The 18,749-nt window shown below is 40.9% G+C and overlaps 2 protein-coding genes and 1 pseudogene across 2 annotated transcripts; 1 reads left to right on the plus strand and 2 right to left on the minus strand.

Annotated features, from left to right (window-relative positions):
- Nucleotides 1–515: 515 nt before the first annotated feature.
- Nucleotides 516–17,184, minus strand: LOC145906681 (matrilin-1-like). Its single transcript, XM_082994131.1, has 6 exons — nt 17,084–17,184; nt 1,699–1,864; nt 1,570–1,642; nt 1,353–1,498; nt 1,147–1,252; nt 516–660 (listed from the first exon to the last, which is right to left on the minus strand). Exons 2-6 carry the CDS (start codon nt 1,845–1,847, stop codon nt 523–525), a joined length of 612 nt encoding a protein of 203 aa, XP_082850257.1. The 5' UTR covers nt 1,848–1,864; nt 17,084–17,184; the 3' UTR covers nt 516–522.
- Nucleotides 4,275–7,950, plus strand: LOC145906304 (uncharacterized). Its single transcript, XM_082993720.1, has 9 exons — nt 4,275–5,049; nt 5,112–5,171; nt 5,775–5,813; nt 6,165–6,206; nt 6,281–6,328; nt 6,525–6,569; nt 6,675–6,719; nt 7,068–7,121; nt 7,187–7,950. Exons 1-9 carry the CDS (start codon nt 4,275–4,277, stop codon nt 7,948–7,950), a joined length of 1,872 nt encoding a protein of 623 aa, XP_082849846.1.
- Nucleotides 8,897–10,444, minus strand: LOC145906305 (uncharacterized; annotated as a pseudogene).
- Nucleotides 17,185–18,749: the final 1,565 nt, after the last annotated feature.

The raw sequence follows: 18,749 nt of genomic DNA on the forward strand, positions 1-18,749 counted from the left end.
ACGTGGAAGTAAACAATTTCGACGTGTACCACCTAGTTGAGTGTTACATAGTAACCTAACGGATGAAGTAACGAACATTTTGGGATTACTTACGATTTTTTCAATTCGAACTATATCCGTTTTACGGAAAGGTGCTTGCGCACCACTAGTGGTACACTTACCACCGGTTAGGAAACACTACTTTAGACGAAAGCTATCCAACTGATGTTATATCGTAACGTTACAAAAAGCCTAGCATATAAAATCCTCACTATTTATACTGGTTGAAGTAGCATGCATGTGGTGTGCCAACAGCGGTGTGTTTAACCGCAAAAAATATCTCTTGCACCTAAGCATATTCAGTCATAGTACACTTCATTTTCTATTTAGTTTATCCATAACTTGATGCAATTTTCGGTGACAATATAACCAGTGACACAAATGTTTTGAAATAATTAAAAAGACCTAAAATCACCACGGAGTTCAGTTAGTCATGTTGTTTTATTTCAAATAAACTGAATATTCTACATTCCTGTTGATAAATCATGTAACCCACATGGCTATACGTGCCAAACCGTGAGTAACACTAAGAAGCGATTGGTTGATCGATTCAACGAATTGGGTAAGATCAGTGAAATCTGCCTCTAGCCATATTCGATCAAGTCTGTCTCCGGTAATTATCTGCAAATAAGGCGTAAGATAAACTGTAAAACATTGCTACCTAAAATAAATTTTAAAAATAAAACTTTAATGGCATTTTTATCTTTCCTTCCTGTTCAGCATTAATTTAAATCGCAGTGATGTCACTAATACTAAATGACAAGTGCGCCAATACACGTGCGTGAATTGAGTGATGGTGGGTTTTCTAACGTAGTGCGCAGTGCTTGGGTACAGGTAGCAGTTTTTTCGTTATACAGACCGGTTTATTTCTGACTAAAAGTTTTAAATGCGTCGAAACAAAATTGCAAAATACACAACTGTCATTCGTGACTGTTTGCGTATTGATACACGCGCACCACACTTTTATGGCATTTGTTTGCTAAAGTAATGCCAATGGTTGTATTTAGCTGCAAACATGTAAAGCTCTTTGGTACACCTGTCACATTTTAGCAGCAATTACGCGTCGTCACTCTGGAAAAGCGTGGCGAATTATTCATTGTAAGTTACCTTCAGTTCTTGCAAATCAGTAGCTCCCGCACCAACAGCAAAGAAAGTCACCCCAATGTCGTTGGCGGCTTTTACCGCTGACTTTAGAAACTTCTCATCCGTTGCTCTGTATATGAGTACATATATAGGTACCTAATTATGAGACATAGCATAAAAAGTTGTTATATAGTTAGACTGCCTTGCCACAAAATTAAGTTTGCGTTAACCTGCCGTCGATAATAACAAACGCAATCTTTTGTGAACAAGAGTCATTGAAGCGAGAAGACGCGGGAAATTCAACTTCTGTAGCTTTGCGAATCGCCGCTGCTGTATACGTTGTATAACCTTGATACGTAATGCTGTCCACCGAGTTCTACAATACCGTAGTGAGTTTAGAAACAAAATAGGTGAAACGAAAGTAGTAGGTCATACTAGGCTACTTACATTAAACAAAACATGTGATTTCAACAGTCCCAAACCAATTTCTGTTCGGATAAAATGTTCAACATTCCAGGACCTGGAAATAAATGAGGTATTATTCACTTTATCTTGTTAAAAGATAAGCAAATATACCTTCCATGGAAGTGTGAATATTGTATCACCCCGACTTGGTTTTTCTCTATGTCAATTCGTGCCACAACCTGCTTTAAAAACTCTTTTACCAACTTGAAGTTTGTAAGACCGATTGAAGCCGATCCATCGACTAGAAACATCAAATCCATCGTGTATGTCTCACAACCTACAATTTTGAATCACAGTCAATTTCTGCACCACAACTGAAATAATCTGGGTTTAATTTTTTCATTTTAAAGATATTATTTGGTGTAAAATACTTTTGGAAAGTCAAAGCTGTGTTTTGGAAAGGTTTTGTGAACACAAGAAACGTTCTCTCACGTTCTTGGGTTACGTCTGTTTGCATTGGAATTTTTGTTGAATCGTAAAAGACAGAAGTTACTGGAACTGTGAAACATGACGTGGTTTCGTAACGTTGCAACAGTGATTAATTGCAGTTCAGAACGGATTGTAAGTTAAAAAATTTCAACAAGATTATTCAGATAAAGTAACAGCGGCGATTGATATGCGTATTTACATGGTGGTAAAGGTTGGTGTTGTGCATCAACAAAACACGTATTCTGCATTTGTTTGCTCCTCATTTCTTGCCGTGGCGCTCCGACACCTTAAAATTGGTGTAATAAAAAAAAATGAAAAAATCATACTGAGGATTAAATGTAGGTCTTTGCCACTTAATGTGGGGACACCGAGCTTTCGTTTGATAATTTACCGAATGTTTATTTGTTTTTACCAAATCCACGGCCCTGACAAGCAAATTTTATATTTGTATCCTATACCATCGAATGAAATCCAACTTTAAACCCATTCACCCTGATGTGCCATGGCAGTGGTTCCCAACCTGAATTCTATCGCGAACCACTTCAAAGTCCTGCACAGTTGCCACTAACCATATATTCATTTCATTAAAAAATATGGCATAAATGAGTAAAGTACCAGCTTTAAACCTTGTTTTGGTCGCATTGTTTGAGTAACGGGGCCGTATATTAGAAAATATATACGTATAATTTGTTTAATTGTATTTTGGATTGTTAGCGCCAAATATATTTGTCAAATGTTTTCACGTACTAACCTAAATTCCCTTACCACAGGTTGGGAACCACATTGGAAATTGAACAATAGTAACCTTAACACGCTGGCAATTAAAGCTCTCTAGTACATTGGTGCGTTTTAAACCACAAACACGTATTGTGCAGCGTCATTCGTTTGGAATTGACGTCGTGTGCGGTCAACCGCCTTTGATGTGTGAGCAACTGTTTTGAGGGAGTAAGAATGTGCCCGCAATTGCATACTTTCTGTGCACAATATTCTGCTTGGATGCAACCACCAAAACTTCGGGTCACTGAATCCACTGAGACAATGAAAAGCGTATACACAGAGTTACAGCGTACAAACTACATGAAGGGATTGCTGGTAAAACATGGGAAGGCAGCGAACATACTGTGTTTATCAGGTGTTTACATACTGATATTTACTTTCTGATTTTGCAATTGAACAAAAACTTCTCATGGTCTATATTGAATTGTGGCATTTCGTAATCCCCAAATGACTGTAACAACGAAGACCCAGGCCAAATAAAACAAAAAATTTTATTAACAGATTGTAATCTCAGTCTAGCACCTCACTTTTGTGAAAGAAGTCAGTGCAAATACTATCAAAAGACTTAAAAACAGCAAGGATATTCATACTGCTGCTTGCTACCAACATCAGTATCGGAATTGCATAATCGACTTTTGATGTGCGTGCTGGTAATGCTACCACATTTTGGATAGCTTTTATGGACAGACTAGTTAAATCTTCTTTGCAAAAAACAGTTTTACTGTGTGGTCGGCAGTAGCTTTATGCTTGAGTGATTTACCTGATGTTTGCTTTGTCCTGAACCAACAGAATGATTCGTTAGTTGCAACGGACGTCTGAACTATCTGCTGTTTTGCTGAAGAAGTTTATCTGTTAGCTAAGCTTCGGCTATTTAGTATTCTTATATCATGGATGAATTGGAGATCGTAAGTTTATTGACTTTATTATTTTTCTTGTAGTTTTAATATAGGCAATTGCACATACAACCTGATTTAGTGAGGAATTTTTCATGTAATTGGTGCAGCTCAATTATTTCAATGGATTTAACAGAGTAGTAAACGTTTGTTGAAATCTACTTCTACGATGCTACATGCAATCTTTCAAAATATAATTAGTACAAGTGAACCATTGTTCAAAGTTTAAACCAACCAGTGCTTCATGTATTAGTATTGTCATTTCTGTAGTAAACTTCATTCCAAAAGATTTTTTTACATTACAGCTTCAGGAATTCGACCCAGTAGATATTTTGCTCGATGTTGATTCTTGCGAGGTTGGAAATGGAAGTTTTGGCGTTGTACTGCTTGGACGACATAAAGTGTTAAGTCTTGTGGCAATGAAGTGCTTCAATATTACTGGTGGCGGAAGACAAAAGGCCAACATAGTTAAACGGTAAGTTTTTAAAACTCGCACTTGATACAGTCAGACTAATCCTCAGCCTACTTCAGCAAGCAAGCCATGACTGTATTGCACGAGTATAAGGCTGGGCAAAATGGCCTTTCAATATGGCTATCGTTATGGTGTATTACCAAGGTGGAAATCTCAGAGATCTACTTGCTGACGAAAACGTCACCATTGGAATGACCCTGCGTCTTCGGTTTGCCGTTGAAATAGCAACTGGCATTGCCGTCATTCACAACATATTTTCCGACAAGCGGTTGATACATGGCGACCTCAAACCGGAGAATGTGCTTTTCACTATAACGCTTCACTGCAAAATATCGGATTTCGGATGTGCCGAGATCGCCAACTACACAGGATCCACATCTTCGTCAGATCGACCTCTCGCTCGAAGGTGGAACATGACGATGCAATTTGCTGCACCAGAAAAATTCGACAACTTCAATTTGAAACCTTCGAAAGAACAGGATGTTTACAGCTATGGAGTGGTTCTTTATACAATGTTGACTCGCCAGCCGCCCTTTGTCAACATCAGCGACCCCGAGGGTTTCAAAAGAGCAGTCAAAAATGGTCTTCGTCCAGATTGTTTGGGATTCCCAGCAATTGAAGCGTTGCTATGCGACGCGGATAAGAAGATCATGCGGCTTCTTGCAAGTGATATGGAAAGATGTTGGCATGCCAACCCATCCTTAAGACCAGATATAATCAGTGTTCGTGATAGATTTGAAAGTTACTTTACCAAGCAAGATCCGGTGGTGGTGGCTGAACAGGTCACAACTGCACTCAGAGGTATGCAAGTGGAAACGCCGTGTTTTGACACAAACTATCACAGACTGGCACGTTTACATCAGTTCTCATCTGAATCAAGAACCTTTACCAGTAAGTATTAACTTTCCCAGCTTGTGATTGAGATATTTAAAAAAAATTGAAACATATTTTAGATGTGGAAGTACGACAAGAAAGCTCATCAACAGCGCTGGTGGCTCAAACTTTGCATACAGGTATATACATCACAAGACAAAATCATGTTCGAAAGTAAACTTCATGTAAAATTCGAATCGACAATGCGTGGCTTCCCGAAGTAGTCTATAAGTCTAAAAAAGCCATAATAATTATTGAGAATTGCAGACAGGGTGTACACATTGTTTCGACCTGCAAGGTCTCATCAGTGCAGCTGTTCACTGTGGAACTGCGCCAGCTTTTACACTACCAGGCACACAGATTTTCACTTTGTGGTACCTTTCGGTTAACGTCGATCCGTTGGGTACTAAACTACGGACAAAACAACAAAGACGAACCACCGTAGAGCGCACCTTGGCCAAATAACTGCTTGGTAACCCGAACCGGTAGCACTATCGGATTCCAAGCAGTTAGCCATAGTCAGAACGATCTTGTCAGTTAAATATGGGTCTTGTCGGCTGAAAATCTGTGTGCTTGCTACTGTAAAGGCTAGCACAATGCCACAGTAAACAGCTGCACTGATGAGACCTTGCAGGTCGAAACAGTGCTGTGCGTACACCCTGTCTGTAGCCCTCTTTAGTAAGTGTTTTACTAGTTTTGTGCGAGTACATATGAATTGGCAAAACATTTTTTTTAACTTTCAGGTGGAGATGATGGAAACACAATTCCCAAACCCCTTTTTCGTAAGTTTGTCAATTCGTTGGAATGAATCCGTTTCTAAGGCTACCAGGCACAATTTTTTACGAAGGACCGTAGGATGCCGACCTCACGCCTAGTTTATCGCTGATATGCAAACAATAAACACTACAATAAAATTCGAGGTTTGAGTTAGACAAACGATTTCTTTGAACCAGTGGTCCAAAAAATGGCCCGCGTTTGGCAAGCGGCTGGTCACAAAATGGCACGCGAGCTTTCATCTAGAATGTAAATCTATTTGAGAAACTATTCTTTGCAAGCCTGTTTTTAATTTAGTAATTTGTTTGCACGACTGCTATTGGTAGCAATTATAACAATGTACTACTGTCACTTTGCAGATGTTGTGGAAAGTATCAGCACCTTTCCCAAAGGTTTCATAGGTGGGTATGACTTGCCTAACGTTCTGTATCCTAAAAGTTGTGTTTTTGGGATCCTTAATATCAATTTCATTCAGGAGGAGAAACTACAACGAATGATGAAACCACCCCCAAAGAAGTTTCAGGTAAAAATTGCATGAATGTCCAGGTAAAATTAGACACAGAAAAAAGTATTTTCTTCGGCAGTTGGCAATTTTACAACTCAATAAAAAACGTTTTATCTTGTTGTGTTTATCAATATATTAATTAAGCTGCTTGATCCCTTGCGGTAATTTTAAATGTTTACAAACAACATCAAATAGAATCTTTGTTTTTTTATAGCTGTTGCCCGATTCGACGATACTACGGTTCCCAAGGAAACCTTTGGTAAGTTTTTTTTATTTATTAAGTTGTTCGACCGGGATTAGCTTCATTTTAATTAGTATCAAATATATTAATGTGCTACTAACAAATTTTTTAAATGCATTTCAGAAGTTCAGCGTTCCAGCCACACCGCACCCAAGTTATTAGTTCCAAGTAAGTTAGGTTAAAGGTTAGCTTGTTGCTGTCTTTAATTTCTGAGTCTTACTTTCAACTAGGAGTGTACTTGCAGTCAATGTTCGGCAAAGTAACAACCGATTCTTTCGAAGAAGTCATGGGTGCAAACCTTGGTCATAAAAAATCATCCGCACTTTTTGTATTTTCGCTGTAACGACTAAATTCTCTTCCAGTGTGATTATCCGAGCGCTAAATTCGTTAAAGTTTGTATCGCAACCCAATTTTTGTGCGTCAATCCCAACCCGGATACGTGTATTTCTTATTAGGACGTGATAGAAAAGTGAGCTTAGTTTTAATATTACAGCTCACAAAATATGTTGTTTGCAGGCACTTCAAAATACAGAAATAAAGTTCCTTTGCTGGAAGCTCTGCAGTCTGGAGGTATTTTTCTATTTATTTGAACTAAACGTTTTTGCATCTAAATATTGGTTTATATTTGCCTGAAGGTCAAATGGCGGTTGCACAAAAACAGCTGCAAGACGCTTTGAATAAATACGATGAAAGCGTGAAAAAGGGAAATTGGTCAAATGCAAATTGGTGCTTGCATCAACTATCTCAACTTCTCCACGACAACTTCCAATCAACTGCAGAAGAATTAAAGAAATTAGCCGACGATTCCCGCTCTGAAAAAATTTTCAACCGCGCTCAGGCCTTCTATTACCTTTCAGCTGAAATGTTTGCTTGTCATGCAAACAAATCAAATGCAGCAGTGGGGATTAGAATGTGCCTCGGTGGTTTGAAGGAAATCAACAAACATGTGAGCGAAACAAACTCCTTTGATCGGTCGATGTGGCAACAACATGTCATTCCAATTATGAGGAGCTTTGTGGTAAAAATTGAAAACATGGAAAACCTAAGCGAACGTGACAGGGTCATTAATCAAACGTGGTGCATGCAGTTTACTGCTTACTGCTATCTTTCAATTCCTGACCTTGAATCCACTGAGCCTATATTGGAAGAAGCCATTCACTTAATGCAATCCGCATTTGGTGATGATGCTTGCAAATACCACGTGTTAGGACATTGTGTCTCCAACCTTGCCTTAGTGTATGCTAGTCAAAAACGTTCTCAGGAATCCCTGAAGCTTTATGCGGAAGCTGTTGATATTTACACTAAGGCTGAAGATATCAGCGAAGAATACAGAAGTATCGTAATAGAAAAAACTAAGCGAAACAGATCAATTGAGATTTCTTCTCAAAGGCATACTTAAAAGAAAATGTCATTTTTAACAAATCTTTACAAAAAGTGTTTCTTTCAAAGCATTGATTAAAACTTGTAGTTTCGTTACCATAGTGTACTTGTATATTACTCTGATACTGCACGTATTAGTTTGTGTATGTTTAAATTTGAATAAAAATACGCTTTTGTTCTGATTGGTCAATCCAAAAATTTTGCAATTCATTCCTTGGGCTACCAAGTCAAACTTTCGCAGAGTTCCTTGAATTGAAAATAAAAACAGTTTGCAATGAAAAATACCTTTGACAAATCTGCTTTCAGTAAAAAATTCAAGCGTTTCAAAATTGAATGAATAAATTTGAAATATTATATGTCACTTTAAAGTTGACTTGTAATGTAACTTTTTCAGCGTCAAATATCAACATGTTCTTGGTATGTAAAACTGTAAGATAGCCTGAAAAGTTTTGGAAAGATGCTAAGGCCTCAGGGAAACAGGATTACCATTTTTGTCGTATTTTATATTAGATATGGAATACAAATATAAGTGTAACCAAACAAGCAAAAAAATGCGAAACCTAAATACAACGCAACCAATCGGGGCACAACAAACACAACTTCGCGATTGGGCGTATTAAGGCACCAGTGAGCCATTACGACCACCTGACGCACCACTACCTTCTTATCAGAAAGTACATCGTTCTTACGTCCCCATTTTGCCCTTTACTTCGTGGCTGGTTGTCATCCACCACAAGCACAACATCAGGGATGGCGAAATTACCATGTTCATTGGTCCACTTCTTTCTGGGCATTAGCGTAGGCAGGTACTCCCGTGACCATTTCCGCCAAGTATTGCACCTGGCGCCAGCGATTACGGTGGTAACAGTTCTTTCTTGTGAATAGTTCAGGGGACATATTCGGCGCTGCACGTTGCAGCAGTACATGATTTGGTGTAAGTGGCTCCTCATCCTTCGGATGGAACGTTACCGAACCAAAAGACGGGAGTTCAGCATTGCCTCAACCTCCACCATCAGAGTTCTCAGATTCTCATCAGATAAAGTCTGCTCCGCAAGCAGTGTATTAAGAATCTTGCGCACCAAGCGTATCATCCGCTCCCATACCCCACCCATGTGGCTGGCGGTAGGAGGATTGGAGCTCCACGCAATCTCACGTTGTTGCAAATATTCTTGAATCTGCTTTTGGTTCCACTTATGCAGTTCTTCACGCAGTATGCGCTCAGCTCCAACAAAGTTCGTACCGTTGTAACTGAAGATTTGGTCTGGCCGTCCACGACGACCAATGAACCGTCGAAGGGCTCCGATGAACGAGTCCGTCGACAATGAATCAGCTATCTCAATAAGTGCTGGTGAAAAAACAAGTAAAGATGCATCCGTACCTCTTCACCTCACTTCGTCCTTGGTTAACAAGAAAGGGTCCGAAGTAGTCGACACTGAACACTGAGAAAGGTGGCTTGTTAACCTGCAGCCTTGCAGAACTATGATCCGCCATGAATTGTTTTCCCGGGGATCCGTTTCTTCGTCGGCACGATACACACTTGCCGAGTACACGTCAAACTGCCACTTAGTAGCGTTGTCGTAAGGACGATGACCAACCTCATGCTGCTGTATGATCACCAGGTCCGTAACCCGATGGGTGTATGGAAGAATGATCGGATGCTTCACATTAAAGTCGACAACTGCACGCTCAAGTCTTCCACCAACCCTCATAACTCCGTCAACAATATTTGGATTAAGTTTTCCTAGAGCTCTCCTTTTCTTTCGTAGACGAATTGCTTCGCCCTTTTCCTTTGACATTGCGGCGATAATTTCTGGGAAACTGCGTTCTTGCACATGTTTTACAATTTCGAGCTCAGCAACTTTAAGTTCGGCAACGGCCAATTGTCCAAAAGTTACTTCGTACTTTTCAGGAAACTTCTTTGACATCAATACCAACTTGAACCGGAGCAGCCAACCGACAGCCTTTTTCAGCCGATTCCAAGATGAATATTTCGCAATAAATCGATCTATTGCGGATTCACAAACGACCAGACAAACTGTTTGAGCTTCTTTCTTCACAGGAAAAAAATTGATTGGCAAAGACGACAAGTCAGGAGAAGAAGGCCACGCATTTTCTTTCTACCAAAGAAACTGAGGACCAGTGAGCCATCTGCTGGAGCTGAGGAATTTTTTTACGCTTAGCCCACGAGACGCTTCATCAGCTTGATTTACCTTTGTACCGACGTGCCTCCATTGACCAGGACGTGAGACATCTTCGACTGTGGCAAGACGATTTGCCACGAACACTGGAAATCGCTTGTTGCTGCTGCGAATGCTTTGAAGAACTGTAGTCGAATCTGTGCAGAAAACAGATTGACATTCGACCAGTCGAAGCTCTTTCCTTGCAAGTTGATCCAGTCTGGCTGCAACAACTGCCGCTCTCAACTCCAGATGTGGGATCGAACACGTCTTCAAGGGGGGAACACGTGCTTTGCCTACAACGAACGAACAGTAAATACGTTCTCGGTCGTCCATCAATCTCAAATAGCTGTGGACGACGAATCTGCAAAATGGTGCAATTCTGTTTTGTGCACCTTACCGAAATCACGCGGCTTTATGCATTGATGTAGAACGACTTTTTCCAAGAGCGGGAGTTGCTGCAACCATTTTGTCCACGTTTCGGAGTCCTTGTCGGAGAGTACGTCATCTCACCCAAGCTGTTTTCTGCAAAGTTCTCTTTGCATCGTCTTGGCCACTGCGATCACAGATGCTGCAAAACCAAGAGGGTCATACAATGAAGCCAGGAGAAACTCGTGAGGTTCAGCTCCTTCACTGATTTTGCCCGTTCCATTTCATCAATGGACGCAAGAACTCGCTCGCTGTTACTTATCCACTTGGTCTGGCGAAACCTTTTCCAAGCATGGTGTTAAGCACCACATAGTAACTGATGGCCGACCTGTACATTGGCGAGTCAGGCGCCTCTCGCCTGAAAAGTTAGTGTTGGCTAAAGCCGAGTTTCAAAAGATGCTGGATTTGGGCATAGTGTGCCGATCAGCCAGCCCTTGGGCATCCCCTCTTCACATGGAGAAAAAGCCTTCCGGTGGGTGGCGCCCTTGCGGCGATTATGGTCGCCTTAACGACGCCACACAGGCCATTCGATATTCCACCCGGCATATCCATGATTTCACCGCGCATCTCGCGGCTGGTTCCTTCTTTTCAAAGATAGAAAAGCAGCATCGAGTTTCTTTGGCATTTCGTTGACCAATGCGGTATCAAACCCCTGTCCAGCAAAGTTGACGCTGTGAGGAACTTCCCTGTGCCGACAACCATCAAAGGTTTACAGGAGTTTTCAGGGATGGTCAATTTCTACAACAGGTTTGTGCCCAATATTGCCAATATTATGAAACCGCTCTATGGTGCTTTAGCGGGCAAACCTAAACAACTGGTGTGGTCGGTCAACCTGCAGAGGGCTTTCGATAAGGCTAAAGACGCGCTGGCCAATGCTACACTTTTGCATCCACAGTGGCAAGCCTACATCGCACTCACGACAGGTGCCTGTGCGAGCGTTGTGGGTGCGGTCCTTGAACAATTTTTCGAAGGTCATTGGGTCCCTCTTGCTTTCTTCAGCCGTCAGTTGAGAGTCGGAAACGAAGTACAGCGCCTTTGACCGCGAGCTTCTTGCGCTGCACCTGGCCATTAGGCACTTCCGCTATTTTCTGCAAGGGCGCGAGTTTACTGCGTACACCGACCACAAACCCCTTACTTTCGCATTCAAGAAGACTGCCGACACTTGGTCTGCTCGCCAGCAGCGTCAACTTTCTTCTATTTCAGAGTTCACTACCCAGCATGTCCGGCACATTAGCGGCAATTCGAATGCTCTCGCGGACGCACTTTCCAGGTCTCTCTTGAGTGCCCTACGGGTGCCTCTGTTCGACCTTGATTGCGAAGCTCTGGCACACGCGCAGCAAACTGATGAAGTGCAGTCTTATCACACAGCAATTACCGGGATGCCTCTGCAAGATGTCCCGGTTGGCAATTCAGGAACCACGCTGCTGTGTGACACATCCCTTGGAAGACTTCGACCCGTCGTTCCCTCGTCTTGGCAAAAGAAGGTGTTCGATGCCGTTTACGGGTTGTCCCACCCGTCCATTCGCACCACGAAGAACCTTGTTGCCTCCAAATTTGTTAGGCATGAGTTAAAGAAGCAAGTAGCGTTGTGGGCCAACCAATGTGTAGCTTGCCAGCGCGCCAGGGTTCAGCAGCCATGTTCGGGCTTCATTTGCCGAGTACAGCCCTTCGACATCTCGTTTTCAACACACAAACATCGACACCGTTGGCCTTCTTCAACCTTGTCGAGGTCAAAGGTATTTATTAACTATGGTCGACCGCTTCATCCGATGGCCGGAAGCGATACCAATCGATGACGCCACCACCATCACTTGTGCACGTGCTTTTGTTTTTCATTGGGTTGCGAGGTTCGGCATTCCCAGTAACGTTTCGTCAGAACGTGGCCCTCAGTTCACGTCCCAACCATGGATAACTAGTGGTCAACTGCTGGGTATCTGTCTTCACCGCACGACAGCTTTTTGCTCACAAGCGAACGGCCTGGTGGAGCGCTTTTATCGTCATTCTATACGCCAAAGGGTATCGCTTGGTTAGCGGCCCACCATATTCCTTGTGTTCATTCATCCGTGATTTTTTACCACAGACGCTTTGCAGCGGATCTTATTCTGGGTAGCTCTGTACCACTACATACAGCAAGCCAATTAAACCCAGCATTTGGACACAGGCCAATCGGCACCTTGCGGTCATTACGCTCTGTGTGCCGTCATGGTAACCGTGAGTCCATGATTCACGAGACCACCGTTCTATATGTACCTTCAACGGCACAATCAAGCTGTGACAGCAACTAACATGTCGCGTTTATAGGATTTATGTGGGTTCGTATTAAACATGCTGTCAAGCTTCCCGGAAAAAGCCCACGCTACAAAATAGCTGTGGCGTGATTTCTGTGCGGAAACCACCTTCAGGCAGTTTAGACCTTTTGTGAACCTATAGCTTTAAACATGTCATATTTTCTTTTCGATTTTTGTTTCACACAGACTATTGGTTTCTAAGCAGTTGCTTGTTTATAATGAGTTCCACCGTGCTGGTTTACATTCTTTGGTTTGTATCTAGTTTGGTTATCATCGAATTGACGCGACTGCAAAGTTCCCGCCAATGGAACGTACATTATGTTTTAAATGTCGTTCAAAACGCTCCAGTGATCAAGCTCCGCCAGTCAAAACCGATCGGTACCTGTCCGTTCAGATAATACCAATCACGTTCCATTAGCGTATGAGAACCACCATTCTTGTGTCTCAGTACAATCTTCGACTCTTTTATCGGTAAAACAGCCTAAAATGGCAATTCAAACACAAAGTTTAACGTGTAACCCTTTAGAGCCCCAGGGGTCACCGGTAACCCCATGAATTTAAAGAACCATACAAGAAGGGTTTCTAATTTTCATTTTTATGTACCTGAAGCCCAGAGTCCCCCCTTTGCCCTGATCTACATACAATTTTAAAGCCTGTAGATGTCGACTGACACAGAAAGCATTTTTGACTGACACAGAAAGCACACCGAAAGAAAACGCGAAAGTGCTTTATAACATACATTGTCTTCATATCTTGTACATACGTGTATGTGTTGTTGACGCATGAACAGTATATAAGCTTGTGACTAATAGTGTCACTTGAAAAGGATTCAACGTTCATGGTAGGTTTTTCATTCTATGTTTGAGCGGCTACAGTGTGGCACTGTGATAACTGCCATTAAAAAAGTCGTAACATTTTATAAGCTACATCTACATATGTAAAAAATACCATTCAATTGGTGAACAATTTGCAAATAAAGTTGGTAATCCTTTAGCTAAGGCCTTGTATAGTATCTATAAAAAAAGTTAGGTATTCGTAGCACGTATTTTCAAGAAACGGCACACCTTGTAATTTCATGGGGTCGTGTATATGACATAGGGCATTGGTGACAATTACGATGAATTTTTTTGAATCATGCTTAAGCTTTTTAATTATTATTATTACATAACAGCATCACATGATACTAGAAATAATACGTGCATCATCTATTATCTCGATTTCGGGTCAGGTTTTTGTTTTGTGCACGGTAATATAGCTATTTGTGAAGGTTTATTCAAATTTTATTGGTATAAATAATCATTAACCAGCAAAAGTTTTCAAATATCGCTGTAACAACTTTCATTCAGGTTGTTACTTGTACTACTAAAGAAATGCATAGCTTCACTAGTTCCAAAAAAATAAGAAAGTTAATTTTTTTCATTGGTTATCCGCCAGAGCCCATTATGTACGCGTGAAGCTTTCTGCAACACCACGTACTACGGTTGCTGGACTATAAAACACAGCTCGTTTTCTACTACTCCCGTTTTAGTATCTGCGTGGATTGATTCGTAAACCGTGTATGTTGGTCTGGACATGTTGATGCAGCCAGTCATTTAGTACAGCACTATTGATACACAATGAAGTCATGTACTCGGTGAGTATATCTTGATAGCGTTGATGATATTTTTCTAACAAGTCTTAGACCCAAAACCACTTTTATCCCAAAACCCCAAAATGGAAAAACATCTTTTACAAAAATATCACAACATGGGTTTCCAAAGAAAGAAATTGTAACGAAATTAACCGAATTAAATCAATTAAAACCTTCGTTGTAAATGTTGCCTGAACTTCTATATTTTGCAAATGCTGCGCTGACATCTTACCTACTGCGCTCTGAGAAACTTTCGAGGCATCAACAAATTATTGACGTTTAAAAAGCAAAAAGTTATCCGTCTTTTTCTGAAAGGGTATCGCTTGGTTAGCGGCCCACTATATTCCTTGTGTTCATTCATCCGTGAGTTTTTCCCACAGACGCTTTGCAGCGGATCTTATTCTGGATAGCTCTGTGCCTATTCAAGCGAATAGAGAACAAATTCTTTGTGTACTTGGCGATCTACATATTACTACAAACAGTTTGTGGACTTAAACCCACGGCCGTGTGAACTCATCTGGGCAGCAGTATTTCCAAAAACACTACGTACTTCGCCAAAAGAATTTGGACTGCAAGTCAATGCTTTGACTGTTTACTGCAGATGACCAACAATACTAAATAAACTGTGCCACTACATACAGCAAGCCAATTAAACTCAGCATTTGGACACAGGCCAATCGGCACCTTGCGGTCATTACGCTCTGTGTGCGGTCATAGTAACCATGAGTCCCTGATTCACGCGACCACCGTCCTATGTTCTATGCACAATCAAGCTGTGGCAGCAATTAACATGTCGCGATTATGGGATTTATGTGGCTTCGAATAAAACAGTGTTTCTCAAACTTTTTTTTGCCCCGCCCCCAAAACACCTTAGTCATTTAACAACGCCAAACAGAACATCCAAAACACATAACGAATTTATTTGTTGCTTGTCAATTAATGCGACGGGTGAGGTTGGTGGTATGACACCAATTTCGTTTGATTTCTAATATTCCAATACCAAACCTTAGTCAAAAAGAAGTAAACCATACCATCAAAAGTCTCATTTGAATATTAAGCCTTTATTGATGACACATTGTGGCATAAATAAAATTCGTTGTGACGTTAAACTTCTAGTTCAGCATGCGAGAAATGCCCTTTCTGAAGTAGCATGAATCATACAAAGATTGGACTGAATCATTTGGGCCAGTGATTTCCAACCTTTTTATGGTGGCGTACCACTTGGAGGTAAAACAATTCCGTCGTGTACCACCTTATTGGGAGTAACAAAGTAACCTAGGGGATAACCTATCAAAAATTTCATCAGTTACGATTTTTTAAATTCAAACTATACGCAAACTACGGAAAGGTGCTCACGTACCACCTGGAATGCAGTCGCGTACTACTAGTGGTACGCGTACCACCGGTTGGGAAACACTGACTTACACTACAAGAGAAAATTTTCCCTGTCACCAAGCGCCCACCAATCGGTCATTTCTTTTCTAACGCCCCTCTATCGCCCATTCGGTCTCCAGCGCCCCCCGTACGATTGCAAACGCCCCCAGGGGGGCGCTGGCGCCAACTTTGTGAACCACAGGTATAAAACATGCGTAGCCCAGTATGTTGGGTAGACAAAGCATGTGATCTCCACCCGTTGGAATACGCACAGAGTTACTTTGAATAAGTTTAAGTGCTTGCTAGACACCGATGCAAAAACACTTTGCAATCACTTCCCAATTCAGCACTGTCACGCTTCCTGGAAAAAGCTCACGCTACAAAATAACTTTCATTCAGGTTGTTACTTGTACTACCAAAGAAATGCATAGCTTCACTGATTCCAAAAAAATAAGAAAGTTAATTTTTTTCATTGGTCATCCGCCAGAGCCCATGGATGACAGGTGACCCCACCAGAAAATGGGGGTTAACGGTCAAACATCTAAATTTTTTTTATGAAATGTGTACATTAATATATTTCTGTTTATACCCTTGGGCTCTAAAGGATTAAATTGATTGGGCTGATTTTGTTTCGGTTCTTTTTATTGTGATTTGTTGTTTTTCGCAAGGATTTTAAAATAATCTGTTTTCTATTTTGCCACAACACAGAAACTGTAGATTCCTGATAGTTAATTGAATAGGTCTGTGTTGTGTTATATGTGCTTGGTGTTGGTTTGGGAACAGTTAGGAGAACACTTTCAGCACATTTTGCATCAAACAATACCACATAAGAATATATATATTAGATTTTTTTTAAAGTTGAAAAACGTAATTAATTGAAATGCAAGCTTGATTCTAGTTCGATGCCAAATTGTCTAACTGAATACCAGTAGAACTGCGTTTCTATTTTATATGATACCAAAAGTGTTGAAATGTCCCCCTCCCCTGTTACGCAGTCAGCATATCGTTGCTGTTTTCGCCCGGCATTGTTTTGCCTCACTAAGAGGGTGCGCCAGGAGTCAATAGTTACGAACCATACAGAAGGTTGGCCGACAAAAGCTTTACACTTACTATGTTTGCCATCGACTTGGAAGTTAAAGCACAACATCAACCAAGCAACAAATCAATGACACTCGGTGATAAGTAAAATAAACTTGGCCCAAAATAAAACTAAACATGATACACAAAATTCACGTATCAATGAACGAAACTTACCACATATATAATACCGAACAGGATTAACAACGATCCAAAAACAATTCCTAAGTCTTTTCTTAACATCTGCATTTTTCGCAGTAACTTGCTTATATATGCTGATCACTGAACAAGTAAAGATTAGTTGTAATTAACATGAAGACTTTTCCGTTTGGTGCTGCATAAATTCGACATCACCAAACCTGATAACAAAGCTTGGGGCGACAAACCTACAAGTAAAATTATTTATGTGCGCGTGAAGCTTTCTGCAACTCCACGTACTACGGTTGCTGAACTAAAAAACACACCTCCTTTTCTACTACTCCCGTTTTAGTATCTGCGTGGATTGATTTGTAAACCGTGCATGTTGGTCTGGACATGTTAATGCAGCCAGTCATTTAGTACAGCACTATTGATACACAATGAAGTCATGTACTCGGTGAGTATATCTTGATAGCGTTGATGATATTTTTCTAAAAAGTCTTCGACCCAAACCACTTTTATCCCAAAACCCCAAAATGGAAACACATCGTTTACAAAAATATCACAACATGGGTTTCCAAAGAAAGAAATTGCAACGAAATTAACCGAATTAAATCAATTGAAACCTTCGTTGTAAATGTTGCCTGAACTTCTACATTTTGCGAATGCGCTGACATCTTACCTATTGCGCTCTGAGAAACTTTCGAGGCAAGAACAAATTATCGACGTTCAAAAGGAAAATCTGTCTTTCTCCTAGAATGTAACGCTTGGTTAGCGTTCCACCATATTCCTTGTGTTCATTCATCCGTGAGTTTTTACCATCGTTCTATATGTACCTCTAACGACACAATCAAAGCTGTGGCGACAACTAACATTTCGCGATTATAGGATTTATGTGGCTTCGCATAAAACATGCGGACCCCAGTATTTCGGGTAGACAAAAAATATGGTCTCCACCCGTTGGAAAAAGCACAGAGTTACCTTGAATAAGTTTTAAGTGCTTGCTAGACTCTGATGCAACAACACTTGGGCAATCACTTCCCAATTAAGCACTCTCACGCTTCCCGGAAAAAGCCCACGCTACAAAGTAGCTGTAGCGTGATGAAATTTTTTGTAGTTGAAAAACGTAATTGATTTAAATGCAAGCTTGATTCTAGTTCGATGCCAAATTGTCTAACTGAATACCAGTAGAACTGTGTTTCTATTTTTTATGAAACCAAAAGCGTTGAAATGTTTCCCTCCCCTTTCAAGAAGTACGCAAATACCTTCGACCAACTGCACAGCTTCCGCTTCGGTCGGCACAGACTTTAGACAGTCGTCGACGTAGAAATTCTTCATGACAGCCTCGACGACCTTGCTCGACCTTTACATGGGCGCCGCGCTGTGTAGTGTTGGTTCAAAAGTGTTGTCGAGCGAGTAAATTGTACTGAAATGTTTATTGGTGGGTATTTTGTATCGAAGCTTTTAATATTGATGGTACGTTTTGTTAAGCGATGGGGACAGATCTTAATTGAGGTTCTAGGATTGTGTTTGGTGCAAGGAGTAACCGCTCAAATCAATTCCTCGTTAGGCTTAATTAATTCCCGCGTTGCTGAATTAAATCCGCAAGAAAACAAAAATGATTTCTTCAAAAAGTCAAACAAGAATTGGGACTATGCCAATTTCATCGATCCATATATTTGGGCGATACAAATTACAGCAATTC

The sequence above is a fragment of the Ascidia mentula genome, chromosome 6 (genome assembly GCF_947561715.1).
Source record: "Ascidia mentula chromosome 6, kaAscMent1.1, whole genome shotgun sequence".
Lineage (NCBI taxonomy): Eukaryota > Metazoa > Chordata > Ascidiacea > Phlebobranchia > Ascidiidae > Ascidia > Ascidia mentula.